Source organism: Octopus sinensis, unplaced genomic scaffold (assembly GCF_006345805.1).
Source record: "Octopus sinensis unplaced genomic scaffold, ASM634580v1 Contig11067, whole genome shotgun sequence".
NCBI lineage: Eukaryota > Metazoa > Mollusca > Cephalopoda > Octopoda > Octopodidae > Octopus > Octopus sinensis.
Window position 1 is genome coordinate 35,001 of NW_021832255.1, and position 20,409 is coordinate 55,409.

At 35.7% G+C, this 20,409-nt stretch overlaps 1 protein-coding gene across 1 annotated transcript in view; it reads right to left on the reverse strand.

Annotated features, from left to right (window-relative positions):
• LOC115228842 overlaps positions 1–11,854 on the reverse strand; it is a gene marked incomplete at its 3' end in the record, with an annotated part of 23,206 nt that extends 11,352 nt beyond the window's left edge. The window contains exon 1 of the mRNA XM_029799313.1: positions 11,273–11,854. Coding sequence (XP_029655173.1) covers positions 11,273–11,854 — 582 coding nt within the window. The remainder of the gene's footprint in view (positions 1–11,272) is intronic.
• Positions 11,855–20,409: the final 8,555 nt, after the last annotated feature.

The window sequence follows — 20,409 nt, forward strand, 5'->3', positions numbered from 1 at the left end:
CCGTCACTTAGCGGTTCGGCAAAAGAGACCGATAGAATAAGTACTGGGCTTACAAAGAATAAGTCCCGGGGTCGATTTGCTCGACTAAAGGCGGTGCTCCAGCATGGCCGCAGTCAAATAACTGAAACAAGTAAAAGAGTAAAAGAGTATATATATATGTATGTATGTATGTGTGTGTGTATGTATGTATATATATATTTGTATGTATGTATGTATTACCCAAAACATATTTTTTTAGCTCCCTGTAACTCAAATTTTCATAAACTACTAAGAGAGAGAGAGAGAGAGAGAGAGGGGGAGAGAGAGAGGGAGGGAGAGACAGACAGACAAACAAACGTATTCTGAAATACTCATACATTCATCTAAGACAGCAAAAATAAAAATGGTACGCACATTTTGCATTGTGCTACGACACATGTAAGCTTATGTGTTTATAGTGGAAGTCAATATAATGGAAAGTAAAGGTCGTGGATGTACGGGAAACTATATTCATTTATATTACATTGAAAATTTTTGTTTACATTGGAGCTTTATCATGTATATGACATATAAATTGAATCTCTGGGAAGGCAACGGTAATAAAATATTTCCCAACTCGCACGAAAGCTGAATTTCTAAAATTGACTGTAATATTTGCAATATAGTTCTAGTTAATATCAAATTGTCTCATTAATGCAGGTACTTAACTGATTTTTTTTTCCTGAATAAATATGCTCTTTTACATGTCGGGAAGACAAAAAAAATTTGCCATTTTTATTTCCATCTAATTTAATTGAAAGATATATAAATGGAAATTATGTACAGTCTGCCATTTAAGCACAAGGTTGTTTTTTCCATTCTCAGTATACTCTGTATTTCGCGGCGGCGGGCTGAGAGCAACTTTAGCACGCCGGGTGGAATGCTTAGCGGTATTTCGTCTGCCGTTACGTTCTGAGTTCAAATTCCGCCGAGATCGACTTTAGGATTTTATCTGAATAAGTGATAAATATAGCGCAAAAGTAATGAACGCAACACCTTTAACCCCGTCCTTGCGTTGTAAGCTATTTACATGCAACGACTTAAAGAATGACTCAATGTATAGGTTCGTGTCGTGAAAGAAAATCATTTGTGACGAAAATAAAATATGAAACCTCGCGTCGCGAAACATTTTTACAAACACCTTCACTAAAAACAGAAGTAGAATTTGGAGATCGCAACACGGAATTACTTTAGCAGCAGGTGATGAGGTGATCTTGGCTCCTAAAATGGGTTGGTCGTTTGCTCTTCCTTGCCAGAACGTCATTCAATATATCACGAATGAAATAATTTCCGTGTTGTCAAATCCTGGGCGCTAGCAAATTATCTCCTACAGGAATGAAATAATCTACGCATGTAGAAACCTTCTCTTTATAGTAAATTGTGATATGAGACTGGCTGTAAACTTCAATCAATGAAGTTACAGCACCGTTGTTTTTACCACCATACTTGACATTACGCAGACAGAAAATGGGATGTTTCATATCAGAGTCCAAGAAACAGGAAAGCTCGTGATTTCAGTGATAAATATACATAAGTAGCAATCCTGTTATTAGGAACATGCTGAAATCTCTAAGGTGTCGTTTTTGTTCGTCGTCATTTCAAATAAATCGATATGGAAGTTGTCCCTTGTTCTGATTTACCGACACGATTGCGCTCTTATCACACGTTTCATTAAGTTTTGTATCTTTCGTTGACCCCGGGACTTATTCTTTGTAAAGGGGCTACAGCATGGTAAAGATCACGAAGAATCTCATGAAGATTTCAAGAAATCTCCCTACATGAAATATTAACGATAACGTAGTAAATTCCGTTTAACTATATGTTGTAAGTCAATGAGATAATCTAGTACTAAGGTTATAGAAAGTCAAAAGAGGAAAATTTTCTGTTCCCGTTATCCGTAGAAATTCCAAACAGAGACAGCTACAATTAGTAATCTACTCACGAGAGTCAGCAGAAAAGTTTCCAACTGATCAGTTCAAAGAGAGAAAGAGGGAGAGAGGGGAGAGAGAGAGGGGAAGAGAGTGAGGGGAAGGGAGAGAGAGATGTTTAATAATGGCTGACCACATTATAATGATGAACATCCCTTGAGTGGCTTTCTCCATAGTTTAATGAATATGATAAATTCAAACCCAAAATTAAGCACAATCAGAGCTGAAACGAGAAGTTTAACTGGATTAATCAGCATTTCCGCAAGTCCTTTCCACTCATCTACGTGCAACTGCTTTGAATGTATTCCACAAATTTACTGAATATGTATCATAATCACGTGAAATTTACTCGTACGTATATAATACAGCTCATTAGAACAGAAGCACTAGTATGATTATCCGCCATAAGTTTTAAACTCCGAAATATCGCCAATTGCAAACTAAGACGAACCGGCATCTTGAAATTTGTAGCCATTAAAACCATTCTCACATCCGTCGATGTCCCTACGCGACACGTCCTGGACATAGCTACCAAAAGTTTCAAAAGTACTATTTTTTAGCCTGTTACAAACCTCCAGATGCATAGAATAAGAAATATCTAAGTTACTATCATTTCACATTTTATATATGTATATATATATATATATATTATTTTTATGTTATCCGTGAATATAGGTCATATATTCATTGTTTGGGTATATTTCTCAAGGTTTGTAAGAAATTTGTTGCTTCAGCATATGTGAATATACGAGTAGGTATATATATATATATATATATATATATATATATTATATATATATATATATATATATATATATATATATATATAATGGAACAAAAATGCAATAGAGGACATTAAAACATTCAGACAGATAGACGATACAAAGGCGGAAATGTGAAACAACAATTAGAAGGACAGGCAAAAAAAGGACGGGTCATTATTGGCTTTATTTCATCAGTCAAGTACGAAGTTACGACCATTTCGGACAGTTACACTTGAGATGGTTCGATCTGGTTGTCCCCCAAAATGTCTAAGCTAAGTGAATTAGACACTTTTGTAAGAAAGCTAGCGAATGTGTAATACACTCATTCACTCACACATACACGTATATACACACATGTATGGCGTATATGTTATGCATAATATATTCATGCTGTAGATAGTAGCATCTGAGATCCAGAAACAGAGCATGCAAAACATTTTATTCCTAGCATAGATGTACCTCTCACTTCGCAAAAACAAGGTTGCTTTATGCCACTGATATTACTATCTCGATAAACTTCTGCAAGTAATTGAAGTGGTTCTTTGTAGAAAAACAGAAATTCTTGGCAATTGGTGACAGAATCAAAAGATGCTCTAAGTGTGTAAGCCCGAGATAAAAACGTATTGAATAGCTAAATAAAGTATAAATGGTACCAAACTTCTATTTTACATCTTTTCACACTATTCTCTTTCGTAAGTCAAAATTACACTTTATGTTTTGGCAAATTATATATAATACCAAAGAAATACGTGTAAGAGATTATAGCTCATTCAGAATGCTTCGAAATAGACATCAGAGAACTTGAATTTTCGAAAATGCAGAAGAAAAAGCGAAAAAGTAAATTGCATGCGAAAGAGCAAACATGAATTTTATTCATGTTATTTATTATAAGAAAATTAATGACAAGAATATTTCTATAGAATATTTCATAGAATTGAAGAAAATAGCGAACATTGTTCTTTGCGATCCTTGTTAACATTCGCATTGCGAAGCCTAAGAATGTAGAAGTCAAAGGCACATATACTGCATTGTTAATTTTGTACAACACGTCATTGAAATTTTGCTTTCAATTGCAGATATTTCAATGCTATTTCACAACTTACATTCGTTTATTTTTCATATGTTTCGTTTAGGAATTTTCTAGTATTAAAATATATTACAGATTTCTACTGATGTTGTGCAGATCGCCAGACATTTTTTCTTAGTAATTTTCTCTGAAAATATTCCGAGAACGATAACAAATGCTATATTGATTATAGAGGTTTTAATTCAAAACAATTTCTCCTCCCCTCTAACCTTCTTCATTCCTAAGTTGTGGTTCTAACAAATTTCTACTGAATATCTTCAATTATTTCAATATATGTCGTCTTCTTTTTTTTCTCATAATTTTTTTCTCCATTATAATAATTGCCCCTTTGATGAATGGAATAAATGACTATTTCTTTTATCCATGGATGTTTAAGAAAGGTATTAGAGTTGCAGTTTCACTTTTGAAATTCATCGCTTTAAAGCATTGTGTGAATAAAAATATAATTTGACTCATTGAGAGAGAGGGAGGGAGAGAGACAGAGAGAGAAAGAGAGAGATAGAGGGAAAGAGAGAGGAAGAGTGATGGACAGAACGAGAAAGAGTTGATGAAATGTTTGTTACAAAATATAGTTTCAGTTTTTCAAATGAATATTTCTATAAAGTAAATTATACGGGAGTAGTGTGAGGCCATCTTTTAATGATATCAACATATTGTCAAATATTTATATTCTAAAATATGATTATTTCTGTTGTTAGTTTTATTTATTTATATCATGTTTAAGTGAGGACGGTGAAAAACTGTAGTGTATTTGCATGTTTAATATATAAATAATTTTACCCTTACTCGCTGATATACACGCCCACTAATAAACTAATAGGCAATGAAAGACACACAAACAACAAAAACATGCTTCAGCATTGGAGAAAATAAGAGGAATGATAGAGAGAAAGAAGAAGAAAAAAGCGGTCAAAAATAATACAATAGTTTGTGAGTTAAATGATTTAAGGCTTTTCCTGGGAAATATGGAAAAAGGCAAATATAAGAGAAAGAAAGACGAGGTGCCAGTAAAGATAATGGCACCTTATTAGAATAAGAGCTGTCCATGTTTGTCGAATTATGAACTTGTGCGTTAGAAAGTGTGTTTAACCGTGTTTCTTCGAAACCATTACACTCTGAATTCAGATTCCATCAGTGTGAAAATTTCGTTCATCTTTTTATGATCGATAAAATAAATAAGGGCCAGGAACGGGGATCGTTGTATTCGACTTGATTTCTCCCTTAAAAATTGCCGCCGTTGCGCCAAAATTTACAATAGATTATCATTATTTTACTAGTATATGATGAATTGATGAACAGCAGTATTTTCTTGATCTTTGCTGATAAAGATATAATTTCGATTATTATTACCATTATTATTATTATTATTATTATTATCATTATTATCATTATTATTATTATTATTATTATTATTATTATTATTATTATTATTATTATTATTATTATTATTATTATTATAATCGTTATTATTATTATTATTATTATTATTATTATTATTATTATTATCATTATTATTATTATTATAATTATTATTATTCGCGACAATATCCTTACCGATTACATTCACTTACCCACCGATGCGCTTGTACTGTCTGCACAATCTCTGCAAAATAAAACGGCAACATGATGTATCAAATGTCAAAAAGTTAAAGAAATGTGGATATCTCCAGTATTAATTAAGGCAGATATATAATGCATGTATTTCGAATGAAAGGTGACCGTATTCCGAAAAATCTTTTGTATGCATAACAAATAAGGGGATACTGCAGTAAATGACATCCCGTCCTTAGTTATAAGGATAATCATTAAAAGAATCCCCAAAATCTCTACAACTAAATTTGACATCTTGGGAAAGTTATTGGTCGGATCGACCTGCTTGGCGGAAAATGCGTTATGAAGCATTAAAACGGTTTCAGTTGTAGAAGCAGATCAATAAAAACATATTCTAATGGGTTGGTGCATAATTATTGCGGCTTATTTTATTTCAATAATATTTGTGGCTGTGTAGTAAGTAGCTTGCTAACCAACCACATGGTTCCGGGTTCAGTCCCACTGCGTGGCATCTTGGGCAAGTGTCTTCTGCTAAAGCCCCGGGTCGACCAATGCCTTGTGAGTGGAATTGGTAGAAGGAAACTAAAAGAAGCCTGTCGTATATATGTATATATATATATATATATATATATATATATATATATATATATATATATATATGTGTGTGTGTGTATATGTGTGTGTATGTGTTTGTGTGTCTGTGTTTGTCCCCCTAGCATTGCTTGACAACCGATGCTGGTGTGTTTACGTCCACGTCACTTAGCGGTTCGGCAAAAGAGACCGATATAATAAGTACTGGGCTTACAAAGAATAAGTCCCGGGGTCGATTTGCTCGACTAAAGGCGGTGCTCCAGCATGGCCGCAGTCAAATGACTGAAACAAGTAAAAGAGTAAAGAGTAAAGAGTAAATACAATAACGATATTTAACAAAAACATATTTAAATGACAGTCTGACCGTCTGCCAAGCAAATGGGAAGCAGTAATTGAAGTAGATGGTGAATACCATCCGAAACCGGAATAAATATTTAAAGATGTTTTTGTTAGATGTTATTGTTTTTGTTGAATAAAATTTGTTGAAAAAACCCCACAATATTTATGCACCAACGCAATACATTCACATTTTCGCGGTCTCAGGCAGGATCAAAATCATTCATGGACTATTTGTGACTTCATAGCAAAATCCAAACTTGGACCGAAATTAGATTTTCGCATATAACGCAAACAGAAGCAGTTTCTCCCACTCTTGAATTTTTTTTTTTATTTTTTCCTTTTTCTCTCTTATTATTTTGTATCTAAAATGCTCTGGAAATCGACGGGGGCGACAATTCATGTATTGTATCCCTTAAATAAATAATATTTATGCTCTCAGTAGATGGAGGAGCATTTTCATTGGATTTTTCTATCATAGAACAGTTCGCTATGTTACATACATACATACATACATACATACATACATACATACATACATACATACATACATACATACATACACACATACATACATACATGCATTCATACAGTGGAGCCAAAATGGCCCAGTGGTTAGGGCAGAGGTCTTGCAGTCGTAGGATTGCGGTTTCCGTTCCCAGAGCTGGCGTTGTGAGCGTTTATTGCGCCAAAACCCCTAAAGGTCCACGAGGCTCTGACAGGAGGTGGTGGCGAACCCTGCTCTACTCTTTCACCACAATTTTCTCTCACTCGTTCTTTCTGTTGTACATGTATTTTAAAAGGCCAGCCTTGTCACACTCTGTGTTACGCCGAATCTCCTCGTGTTCGTGGAATACTCAGCCACTTACACGTTAATTTCACGAGTAGGCTGCTCCAGTGATCAGATCAACTAGAACCCTCATCGAGTGCCACACCCATACATACATACATACATACATACATACATACATACATACATACATACATACATACATACATACATACATACATACATACATACATACATACGTACGTACGTACGTACATAATACGTACATATATACATGCATCCATACATCCATACATACATACACACACGCACACATATATATTGCGGAGATGTACTTGCATAGCAAGTGGCCTGATCTGTGATCGTGTGGTGCAACAAAAGCAATTGCAGCGAGGAAGGTATTTACGAGCCATTCAAAAACAGAAAAATCGTGAGATATTCTTCAACATCTAAATTTAATTTGCCAATATATTTTCGCCGCTTTGAGACCGCAACCAGTTCACTGAGAAAATACCGTGCAGCATGGTATTTCATCAGGTAAGAGGTCGCAGTCTCAACGCGACGAAAATATTTTGGCAAATTAAATCTATATGTGTAGGTGAATCTTACGGATTTTCTGTGTTTTTAAATGGCTTGTAAACACCTTCCACGCTGCAGTTGTTTTTGTTCCAGCACATATATATATTAAATGAAATCACACAACAAAGCCAAGGTAGTGTGAAATTTCTTGAACACTTATAAAGAGAATGGGTCTTCTGAATACCAAAAATTTATTCAATATATACACACACGATATATATTATTGCTAACTACAATTAGCTGAAAACTAACTCAGGCATAAGTAACACTCTACGAGCTCACGCACGCGTACACATATTTAAAACCTTTTACAAGCAATTTGTTGAATTCTATTGCTAAACATCCTCTGAGAAGACGAGGATAAAATTGCTAAAATATCCTATCACATCCACTCAACAAATTATCCACACTGGAAAATATTTGTAATTCTTGTCTTTCGTCTCTAACCAACCCTCCGAAAACTTCATACACACTTTGGGTTACCTCTAACCCATGCATAAATACATACATACATAGTGATAGACAGGCACACACATACATACATACATACATACATACATACATACATACATACATACATACACCGACTCACACACGCACACACTGATATAGATTCAAAATGGCAAAGACCATCTGAAACATTGTCTCCTAAATATCTTTTTTTATGAAAACCATCTTTTTATATTTTACCCAAGACTATAAAGGGAACATTTCATTTATTTTTTCTGCTAAATGTCGTATACATAAACAGGTAAAAACATAAGAGCGCACAATTCATGACAAATACCTGAAGACAATCAAATTTTTTCAATCAATGGAATTAATGGAAACACTGATTGCCTTCTATTCATAATCGTAAAATATGTACGTCGCTGCAAAATATTCATACAAGAATGTCTGGGTAAATTTGACATTTTAATAAGAAAGTAGATTAAGCGCTATACCCCACCCAAAATAAATATATTTTAGCAAAATCAAAAGAAAAATAACAACAAGATTATGGCTGCAAGATGACAATCTACTCAAGGAAGCTGACCTAAGATTCCACCACGTCCTGAAGACGGCTGCGTATTCTTCTCTATGATTTTCTCACTCTGTCCCTAGGAAGATCATCGGACACGCAATTGATGTTAGTTTTCTGCTCGGTTTTGTAGTTGCAAGAAGTCTTGTTGATGTCTTTCGCATTCCTGTGCATATTTACTAATCCATTGGAGGCTAGATATTGCGTTCATTGAAGTTATAATAATTCGACGACTCACTTCTGATTGTATCGATGGGCTGTCAATGAAATAATACCAACAGCCACGTATATGAGGTTCCTGCGGCAACCTTCGGTAACCAATGATGAAAGTCTCCAGCAGCTTCACGTAGATGTCGTAATCGTGCCTAAAGCCGTGTTCAAAGACTGGAGATGAACCCCGGGATGCGGACACGCCTTTGGCTCTTTACCAATACAGCAAGCTGCTCCTGAAAAAGTTCAAATGTAGCCTGGACAACTTCTATATACATACATATATACATAATTGCCTGCCTGCATGCATACATACATTCACACTAATGATAACACACACCTGGAGAGGGATATAAATGCTGGAATGGAGACGGTGAAATTTCCATTTAGTCTGTATGGTTGAAACGATGGTTAACAGTAAAAGAGCGGAAATGCAAGCCAGTCGCTCACCATATTTTACCTGTCACAATTTATTTCTTTTTAAGAATTAATTACTAGAATTAGTCATTCTAATATTTTTTAAAATAATTTATTTAAATTTTAATTAGCGGAAATTTATGTAAATTATATTTAGGAATGTAATGTAACCTGACTAAATTAATTTAATAATTAACAAATGGTTCTTAAAATCATATGTGTTGCATTTAAATAGAGGCGTATATGAAATATCATTTTAAAATTTATCAAAGTCATATATCAGCATGCATTTTTTTCCTTATATTTTATTAGACATAAATACATAAATTTATGTTACAGAAAAATGTTGTAAGTTAAATGATAATTGATATGGAATGTTTGAAGCGTTATCTAATTAGAAAATAATAGGAAATATAACTATAAACAAAAAAGTTTAAAAATTATATTTTCAGCACGACCATTAATAAATTTTATGTTACATTTTTAGAGAAATGAAATGTAGGAGAAAGAAAAAGAAAATGATGAAAATATATGGGAATTGATATTTTTGTTTTTGGTTATATATTATATTTTGTGTGTTTTTGTTTTAGCGAAAATTTCCGGTTTTTCATCTAGAAAAAAAGTCATGATTTTTAAACGTGATGTAAATAATTCATTTGCTTCTAGCATGGAAGAAATATGTCAAGAAAATATTGAAGCTAAAGTGAGAGCGTGTGAGAAATAAGGAGAAAGAGAGAGAGCAGAAGATTGTTGAGAATATGTGCGGGTGGGGGATGGGTGTTGCACCTCATGATCTTCGTGAAATGTCGAGCATAATTATGTATATATGTACAGACATGCATCGGTATGTGTTTATATAGGTATTTCGTTATCAGTTGTCGTTTCATTAGGACAGACGCAGCCAAATCTGAGTGAGTGTGATGTATACGAGTTAATAGCCAGATATTTCTACATATACATAAAACATAAAAACCATGTGCTCGACCGTAGTGGTGCATATCCGTAATCATATTCGCAGGTTCGAGTTAAGCTGAAATCTGTGAATGTTATGTTTCAAGATTTCTCTCTTTTACTCTCTTTTACTTGTTTCAGTTATTTTGACTGCGGCCATGCTGGAACAGCGCCTTTAGTCGAGGAAATCGACACCAGGACTTTTTCTTTGTAAGCCTAGTACTTAATCTATCGGTATCTTTTGCCTAACCGCTAAGTGATGAGGACGTAAACACACCAGCATTAGTTGTCAAGCGATGTGTGTGTGTGTGTGTGTATATATATATATATATATATATATATATATATATATATATATATACATATATATACGACAGGCGTCTTTCAGTTTCCGTCTACCTAATCCACTCACAAGGTGTTGGTCGGTCCGAGGCTAAAGTAGAAGGCATTTGCCCAAGGTGCCACGCAGTGAGACTGAACCCGGAACTATGTGGCTGACTGACTGACTTGACAGCATTCACCCGGGATGGGCTGGGCTGGCTTCATTCATCCTCAATGCTGCATCTCTCACAAACGCCGACCAGGCCTGGCGATTTGAGGCTAACGACCGCGTGATTTCCAACCACTCCTTATTCCAGCGGCGAACGCCGTAGATATAGGAACCTAGGTTGTGTTCTAGATCAGCCTTGACTGTTATCAGCCAGGTTTTCCGTTGTCCACCACATCGCTTTCGCCAACCCTGAAGGGGAGCTGGGGCAATTGTTTCGTAGATGAATTCTCCTGGTTGACGACGGAGGGCATGACCCAGCCAAAGCAGACGTCTCATTAGGATGACTTGTCGGAGGGAGGTGATTCTGCAATGGTGTCGCACCGAATGTTGGAGACAAAGTGATGTCATCGGACAAGAAGGATGCGGTGTAGACAGAGGTGATCGAAGGATTCTAGTCGCTTAATATCTTCCACCCTCGTTAGCCATAACTCGCTGCTGCAAAGGAGAATCGTTTGCACTAGTGCTTGGTAGATCCGTACTTTGGTGGTGCGTCGGATCTCAGATCTTGACCAGAGTCGTGCACTGAGTCGGTTGAAGGCTTGGCGAGCGAGGTCGATTCGTGTTTTAATGTCAGCCTCACCTTGACCTGTAGCTGTAATGATGGCGCCAAGGTATTTGAAACTTTCAACCTCTTCAAGAATATCACCACTGAGGACAATGGGTGTTTTGTCTGGTGGGGCAAAGCCAGCTGTGAGGATTTTGGTCTTCGAAGCATTGACTTTCATATCAATCTGCGATGCAATACGCTGGAGCTCATTGATAGCAAACTGGAAGTCAGTAAATGTTTCGCCAAGTATCGCAATGTCATCTGCGTAGTCTAGATCCTTGACGGAAAAGTTGTGACCTACAGTGATACCGGGGAACGCCCTTAATGCATTTGTGGTGATCCAGTCGATGGAGTAATTGGAAAGAGTTGGCGAAAGAACACATCCTTGCCGAACGCCAGACCCTATTTCGAAGGGCTCCGATACTTCACCATACACGCATACGCGGGATCTTGTTGAGCAGTAATAAGCTGTGATAAGATTGAGAAGTTTAGGTGGGATACCATCTGCCTGCATGACCTTCCAGAGGATGTCACGATCGACGGAGTCGAATGCAGCAGCAAAATCAACAAAGGAGATGACTGTTTTTTGCTGAAAGCACGAACAGTGTTCGAGGATCCGTCTTAGGATGAAGATTCGATCGGTGCAGCCTCGATTTGGGCGGAAACCACACTGGTTCGGTCTTGTTCTAGAGTCACGTTGTGATTGGAATCGTCTCTGAAGAATAGATACTTCAAATATTCCTCATATGTGGTTGGTAAACAAGCTACTTATCACACACCCACTCCTGCGCCTATATGTTCATAATTACTATATATGAATATATTCGGTTGTCCGGAAAGTTCGTGCCGACTTTTAAAGCAAAGAAAAAGGTCAATATATTCTTGCCATTGCATTCTTAATCAACCAAATATGAACCATTTTGTTGCACAATGCGTCTCCATCTTTCCTTTAACTTGACAATATTCTCTTTCCAGAAATGAGGTGGTTTCATGGCAAAGAATTGATCAAGGTGTCATTTTACGTCATCCAAAGAATTATAATTTTTACCATTAAGACTATTCTGCAGAGACCTGGATAAGTGGAAATCCGACGGAGGAATATCTGGTGAATATAGAGTGTGGTGTAACACATCCCAGCCGAGCTGCAGCAATTTTTGTCTGGTTCCCAAAGCATTAAGTGCTGAAAATGTACTTCCTTATCTTCCATTTTAAAGGGTTACAGAATTAACACAGGTTATAGGAACATAAATCTTTTTCCACGAAAAGATAGCTTAAACTGTGCTTTAAATGGAGGTGTAAGTCAAATCCTATTTTATAGAATCAATCATGTTCTAAAATAAGTCGAAATGTAAGCTACTATAAATCGGCACGAACTTTCCGGACAACAAAATACATTGACATGTTCGGATGCATAGAATATCTATGCCATGCCCACTGTACATACGTAGACACATATACACATAAGTACATATGTCGATAAATGCGCATGCATATACATTTTATAGAGAAGTTCTCACGCACACACATATATACGCGCATACACACACACACACACAAACACACACACATATATATATATATATATATATATATATATATATATTTATATGCACATAAATATAGAGTAGTGGTACATCAAGGCACCAATGTTTACAGGAAATAGCAGTCGATAAATTTCCGACACTATAGTTAATCTTCACTGTATATACTTGCAAAGACGTATGACGGCAGCAAACGTAGAAAATTTCGTCTTACCTCTAGTAAGAACTGTAGATTAATGGACATCCCAGAATCTAACAGACTTGTACCGAGGTTTCGGACTCTTTAAATGCACTTGTTTTCGTAAATTTGATTAGACCTCTTCAGCTAGAATTACATGGTCAATATTTCATATTTATGTATGTGTGTATGTATGTATGTATATATATATATATATGTATGTATAAATCCTTAAATCCTTAAAAATGTTTCAGCTCGAAAACTGCGGTCATACTGGGGCACCACCGTTGAACAAACTACACTAGTATTTGAAACTACCTCTTGTACGTGGTACATGGTCAAGAAGGGAGTTCGATGTTTTTTGTTTTTCTTGGCATGTCTGAGATTTAATAGAGTGGGTCTTCAGTTTTTGGTTACTGTTTTGTTATTCATCTCTATAACTTGCAATGAATTAGACATAATATTTTTTTTTATTGCTGAACATATTGTTGAAGTCACTGTTGCCGTCTCTTTTGTGTCGTTAAAGCAAATAAAACTCCAGCCGTAACTAGGCCGTCTTTTTCATACTATAGTTCACCGTGCTATACCGTATCACTTATCGCTTTCCTTTATTTACAGGGTGTGGTATCCCGCATATTTATGGATATCTATAGCAGGTAAAAATATATATATATATATATATATATATAAAAAATAAAACTGAGTAGTCACAATAAAATTCCTATATGTCGATCCTTCAATGGATTGCTTATTGCTTCTGTTAGATATATAAGCAGAGATGACATTCATGTTATGATACAGCGAATTTTATTTCATGATTCTAGTAATGGCATTAGTTGTGGTAGCAATATCGGTGTAGTAACTGGATTTACTGAGGTAGAGATTGTGATTTTATTGTATGTTAATGTCTCATGCTGCGATAATAGATTTTTTTCAGAAATAATGGTGAAAAAGCTGCACATATCTTTGTTAGAAAGGGTATAGGTGTGACGTTTATTGCTTGTTAAAAGAGGATACTTTGCTATTAGTGACGATGCTGGTTCATATTTCCAGTTATTGCTGATAATAAAGATGCATTGAGTAAGAATACTGTGGTAGAGGAGTGCCCTGAGCTGATAGGATGACGAAGGCAACGCCGATGCGGACGGCGATGATGCAGGCGATGACGAAGACGACGAAGGCGGTAGTCACCGAGATGACGAAGATATCTGTGATGGAATTGTGATGAGGTGATGCTTATTGCAATGCTGTTGATGGGGAATGCAATAATGTATTGAAGGTTCTGCAATCATTGAAATATACCAATATTTGCAAATGCAAAAATTAATATTGTTATCTCCTCATGTTGTATATTCTTGGCTTTGCTTCCATTTATCCTCACTTCTCATACGCCCACAAAGCACCTAGCGTATACACAACACATCCACACATTCATCATTATTATTTTGTGTATATATATAATATCTATTATATATATATATATATATATAAGTATTACATATATAAATATATCTATTTATGTGTATATATATATATGGAAGTATATAATATATACACGCAACACATATCCATTATACACACACAGGATATATATCCATATATATATATAATATATATATATATATATATTGCCAGACATATACATATACATACATACACACACACAACATATATATATATATATATATTCACATACAAATATATAAATAAACATGTATGTAAACACGCCTATAAATATGTGTGTATATGTGTTTGCGCTTCTGTATGTGTGTGTGTTTGGACAAATAGAGTATGCGGTTTGCGTTTAGGTACACACACGAACACACACAGAAAAGATGCCCACGCACGCACTTACATACAGATAAATGCAAACAAACAAACACTGCCGCATGGGCACATTTGTATTGATTCATACGAAAGCGTTATATTATATAAACACGTTCACGTGCTTATCTTGACGCACATATATTCGCTTAGATATAAAAAGATTTGCACATACCACAACAAATGTATAGTCATATACATACGCATGGAAACATAGATGTTGGGAGATATGTGGGGACATACATATTCTCATACATATACATACATATGCACACATACACAAATTCATAAAAATATTTACACAAAATGCATATGTGTTTATATACATCTATACATCCAGATACACACATGTATACGTACACATTTGTGTGATAACGTATACACACACAAGCACAATATATAAATATAATATAGACGTATATATAGTATATAATATATATTATATATATATATTATATATATATATATATTTTTATATAATATATATATATATATATATATATGCCTGTGTGTGTTCTACATTCATACACACACAAATATGTACATTTATATAATAAAACATATGTGTATTAACACACGAAATACATAAATTTACACAGCAACACATACATTTTTAAACACGTATGCGTATGTGTGTGCATGTGTGTGTTTGGACAAATACGGTATGTGGTTTGTATTTACATACACACAAATCTAAAATGCACACTCACGCACGTACATACAGATAAATGCGCATACGTATATATGTATACGTATGGGTAGATATATTAGTATGTATATGCATATATATATATATATATATATATATATATATATGTGTGTGTGTGTGTGTGTTTATGTATGCATGTAGGTATATATGTAGACATGTGTGTATGTGCGTGTGTATGTGGATGCAAATGCAGCTAAGTCGCACATAAAATGTATGGTGATCCTTTTGCTGTGTAAACTCTCTTGAACTGGTTTGGAAACGCCTCAAAATCATCCACAGTTGGAATCGGTGTAGGATAAGATATGTAAAGAATTAATAACAGCTCTGCTCTGTAGAAAGAAATTTCCCCTAAGAAATATATTGATACACGAGTGTTGACTCAATAAAGGAAATATTCTAAAATCTAAAAGCACATCTCGGACAGATCTCTTACCTCTGCATAAAATCATTTTGTGTAAATAAGGCCATAACTATTAGCCAAATAAATATATCTTGGTTGGAGAATACATTTTATTTGCGTTTTTCGTCTGTATTTTTTTTTTGTGTTTTGTTTCTATCTAATAATTTTAAAATTCGTTCTTGCTTTCATGGTAATCAGTATTATTGCTACCATCACCAATTCCATCTCGTCCAACGCCATTATCAATATCGTTATGATTATCACCGCTATCAACAACATCATCGTCAACCGCTTGGATGTGGGAAAATGGTAAACCTCCCTTCCTCCTCACCACAGTTTATTGTGAATTATAACAACATCAACAACAATAGCGATAAGGACAATAAAAATAAAAACAGCAAAGATAAAAGAAAAAAACATGAAAACGTGTTAAATTTCACTCTGCTCCCCATCTTCCTCCTTCTCATACTCATTATCGTCGTCGTCGTCGTCTTCGTCATCATCATCATGACCATCAACATCATCATCATCATCATCACCACCACCACCACCATCATCATCATCATCATCATTTCTCTCGATGTCTATTTTTTCATGTTTCGTTTGTTGAGAAAACTTAGTTTGATTGCGCTGTTTCTGCGTGTGAATGAATGTTCCTACTTGTGTATCTGTCTGTATTTGCGTGTGTGTGTGTGTGTGTGTTTGACTGTATGCCTGTTTCTGTGTAGGGGTAAAGTGAGTGCGAGAGCGTATTTGCGTATACCTGCGTTTCTATGGGCATGCGTGCGTTCATGCGCTTACACATTTTTATTTATTCTAAATGCGTTCAGACTTTGGAAAATAATGTTTGGCATTGCAACACCTCGTTAAGGCTGCGGCATCTCTATGGAAGCATATGTGAATAAACAGAAGGCTATATAATTAGCTGAATGTGAATGTTGAGTTTTCTTAATGTAATTCTCTTTATGGTTTCATGGAGCTGCAGGTAAATTATGTGAACGACTGCAACACCATAAACTCATTCCAGTTGAAATAGTTGGTTATCTTTCGGGGAACTAATTTATCAGACTCTGCCAGACTGTTGAAAGTATTAGAAAACGGCAGAATATCTCCACCGACTTTAGTTAGTACATTTATTAGCTTATTTTCTCGAAAACAATGTGGAATGAAATTAGTGAAAGTTGTGAAATACAAAGAAAGTAAAAATAAAAAAAATGTGAACTGCTATGAGCATAAGGAAATTGCAATTCTTTTTGTTGGTGTGGTATAGATGAAAATAAGCAAGGGAACAGCAATTTTAGGATCGTATCTAGCTAAATAACATGAAGATTTGGTTAGGATTCACCCATGTCGGACAATATCGAAAGAAGATTTTCGGTGCAAGAATCATTCAGTAAATCTGCTATGCAACAGAGAAAGCATCAGCTAAAAGGTATGTTACGGAGATACGATTAAATGTAAAAACGAAAAAATAAATAGAAAGATTAATTGCAAGAAAATCGTAAATGTAGTAATACTGTGATATATATACTCATATATACTATATATATATATATATAATATATATATATATAATATATCTTTAATAATAACTGGTATAATATTGGCTAGTTGATCGGTTGAAAGATGTCCTCAGTCAGGCGTTACCTAGTAGTAGTAATAGATAGATAGATAGATAGATAGATAGATATGTTCTTTATTAGCCACACAGGGCTGCACACAGATAGAACAAATTACAAGGTAGAGCTTTTCTTTTGAAGGTTTAAAAAAAAAAAAAAAAAAAAAAAAAAAAAAAAGGAAGGGGAGTTTCGATCAAAAGGGATCGTAAAAGGAGAAAGAGGACAAAAAAAAGGGGGTTTAAAAAAAAAAAAAAAAGGGGGGGGGGAGAGGAAAAAAATTGATCAATAGGGATCGTTATCACAGAAATGTCAATATGAAGTGTAAAGGGGAGGGCAGGTGAGGTTACCCGTGGAAAGAAAAGCCTACGGAAAAGACCACGGTAACCTCGGTCAATGAAGTCACATTTTAATTCTTTTTTTTTTTTTTTTTTTGTTTTTGCAAATAAGCAACTCTCTGTTTTCGATTTCTGGGTTCATAGGACTATGCTCAAGGTGGCTTCGTCATTCATACGTGCCATTCTTGCTACATTCACCCATCTTTTTTTAAAACATTCGCTAGACAAAACTTGCCTCTCTACTCTCACTTTCCTTTTCAAGTGGTACTTGAAGAAGTTGATGAGAGATTGACCAGAGAGGAAAGTGTTTGTCTCCAATCCTTTCAGACGCGTCCACCAGATACATTCTTTCGCCATAGCCACAAGGATGATGAAAATAGCTCTTCCTTCCCGTTTGAAGGAAGGAGGCGTGACAATATTGACGATAGACTCAGCTGATAAACCGACTCGTCCCACACGTGACAGCAGTTGTTCGACATAAGCCCACAGGTCGGAAATTGTTGGACACTGAACGAGTGCGTGCAGAACGGTTTCGTCGCTCTGACAGCATCTCGGGCAGGTCGGCCCGTGTTTCTCGAGCGTGTCTGTAGAGCTTATCCCGAACGGGTAGCGCTTCTCGGTAGCACGCCAGGCCAGGGATCTCTGAAGTTGTCCATGGGCCCTGGCCCGAAAGTCGTCCGAACAGGCGGGTCAGGTACTCCTCGTCGACGTCCAGGTTCGCCCCGATAGATAGATAGATAGATAGATAGATAGATAGATAGATAGATAGATAGATAGATAGATAGATTGAAAGATAGAGATAGATAGATAAATAGATATATAGATAGATAGATAGACAGATAGGTAGATAGATAGATAGATAGATAGGTAGACAGATAGGTAGATAGATAGTTAGATAGATAGATAGATAGATAGATAGATAGATAGATAGATAGATAGATAGATAGATAGATAGATAGATAGATAGATAGATAGATAGATAGATAGATAGGTAGATAGATAGATAGTAGACATATAGATAGATAGAGAGAGAGAGAGAGAGAAAAAAAGAAGGGGCTCGGCTGGCTCTCTGTCGGTTGCGACGACATGGATTCCAGTTGACCCAATCAACGGAATAGTTTCCTCGTGTAAAATAGCGTGCACGTGGTTGAGCAGTCCACAGACATGCGTACTCTTAATCTAGTTGTGAGGGACGAAGCTTGTCCTTAACATTAAAAGGTACTGGCCATCTTTATTAGTTGAATGGACTGAAACAACGTGAGACAAAGTGTCTTGCTTAAGGACACACCGCACCACCAGGACTCGCACTCACGATCATCAGACTAATGCATTAAATCCTTAGTGAGAGAGAGAAAGATAGGACGAGAGAGAGAGAGAGAGTAAAATGGAGCGGCGAAGAGATTTGACATAAGCGCTTCTGGATGAATGCATAGATTAGGAATGGTGTCACGTACCGAGTAGAAGAATGCTACTCAGACACTCATAGAATAAGAAGGAAAGAATCTAATTGTTGGAACGGAGTTTTATACAAATGAGCAAATATCAGGCTGAGTAAAAAGTAAGCAACGTTTTGAAACACGAAATTCATCACAATGTATTTCAACAATGCGGGTGTTTTATCCATCACAGTAAGTACCATTATAATCAACACACTTTTACCTACGAGGTACAAGTTTGTTTATTCCGGTAAACTAAAAATCTGGTGTTCTGGAACGCACTTTCAGCATCGGTTTGATTTTACAATTCCTTCTCTCACCATCAAGGAGCTTGAAAAAGTGGCATCCAGTAGGAGAAAGGTCTGGAGAATAAGTTTGGATGGGGAAAATCTACGTACCCAAAATCCTTCAACTTCAGGAGCGTTATTAGTGAAACGTGTAGTTGAAAATTGCCTTCTGTTGACCAATCTGGGACGGAGGAGTAGTAGTCTTTCATTCATTTTGGCAATTTCATGGCAATATGTTTCTGCAGTAATCGTTTTTGTGGGTTTTGAGAAGTTATAATGGATGAGTCGAACAGTAAACCACCAAACAGTCACCATAATCTTGTTTTCGAAAAGCTCGGATCTAGGGAAGGTTTTCGGTGCTTCATTTTGCTCTAAACACTGCGAAGAACATATTTTGTTGTACACAATCCATGTTTCATCGGAAGTTACAATACGGTCGGGAAATCGATCGATTAGGTTACGGAGAAGAAGCAACGTTTAAATTTCATATCTGCGTTTTTTTTTTGTTTTTTTTTTATTTTCATTGAAATAGCGTGGTGCCCATTCATCGAATTTTTTTTTTCCGATCGCATGCAAATTAACAAAATTCTCATTGATATCACGAGCAGTTGCGGATGGGTTATGTCCTTTTTTGAACTTAACTAGCAAAATTGCTCGAATATCTCGCTTATACAGTTTCATTTCTGATGTAAGAACGGTGAAAAAATATCAATCTTAATTTATTGACGTTTTGGGGCAAG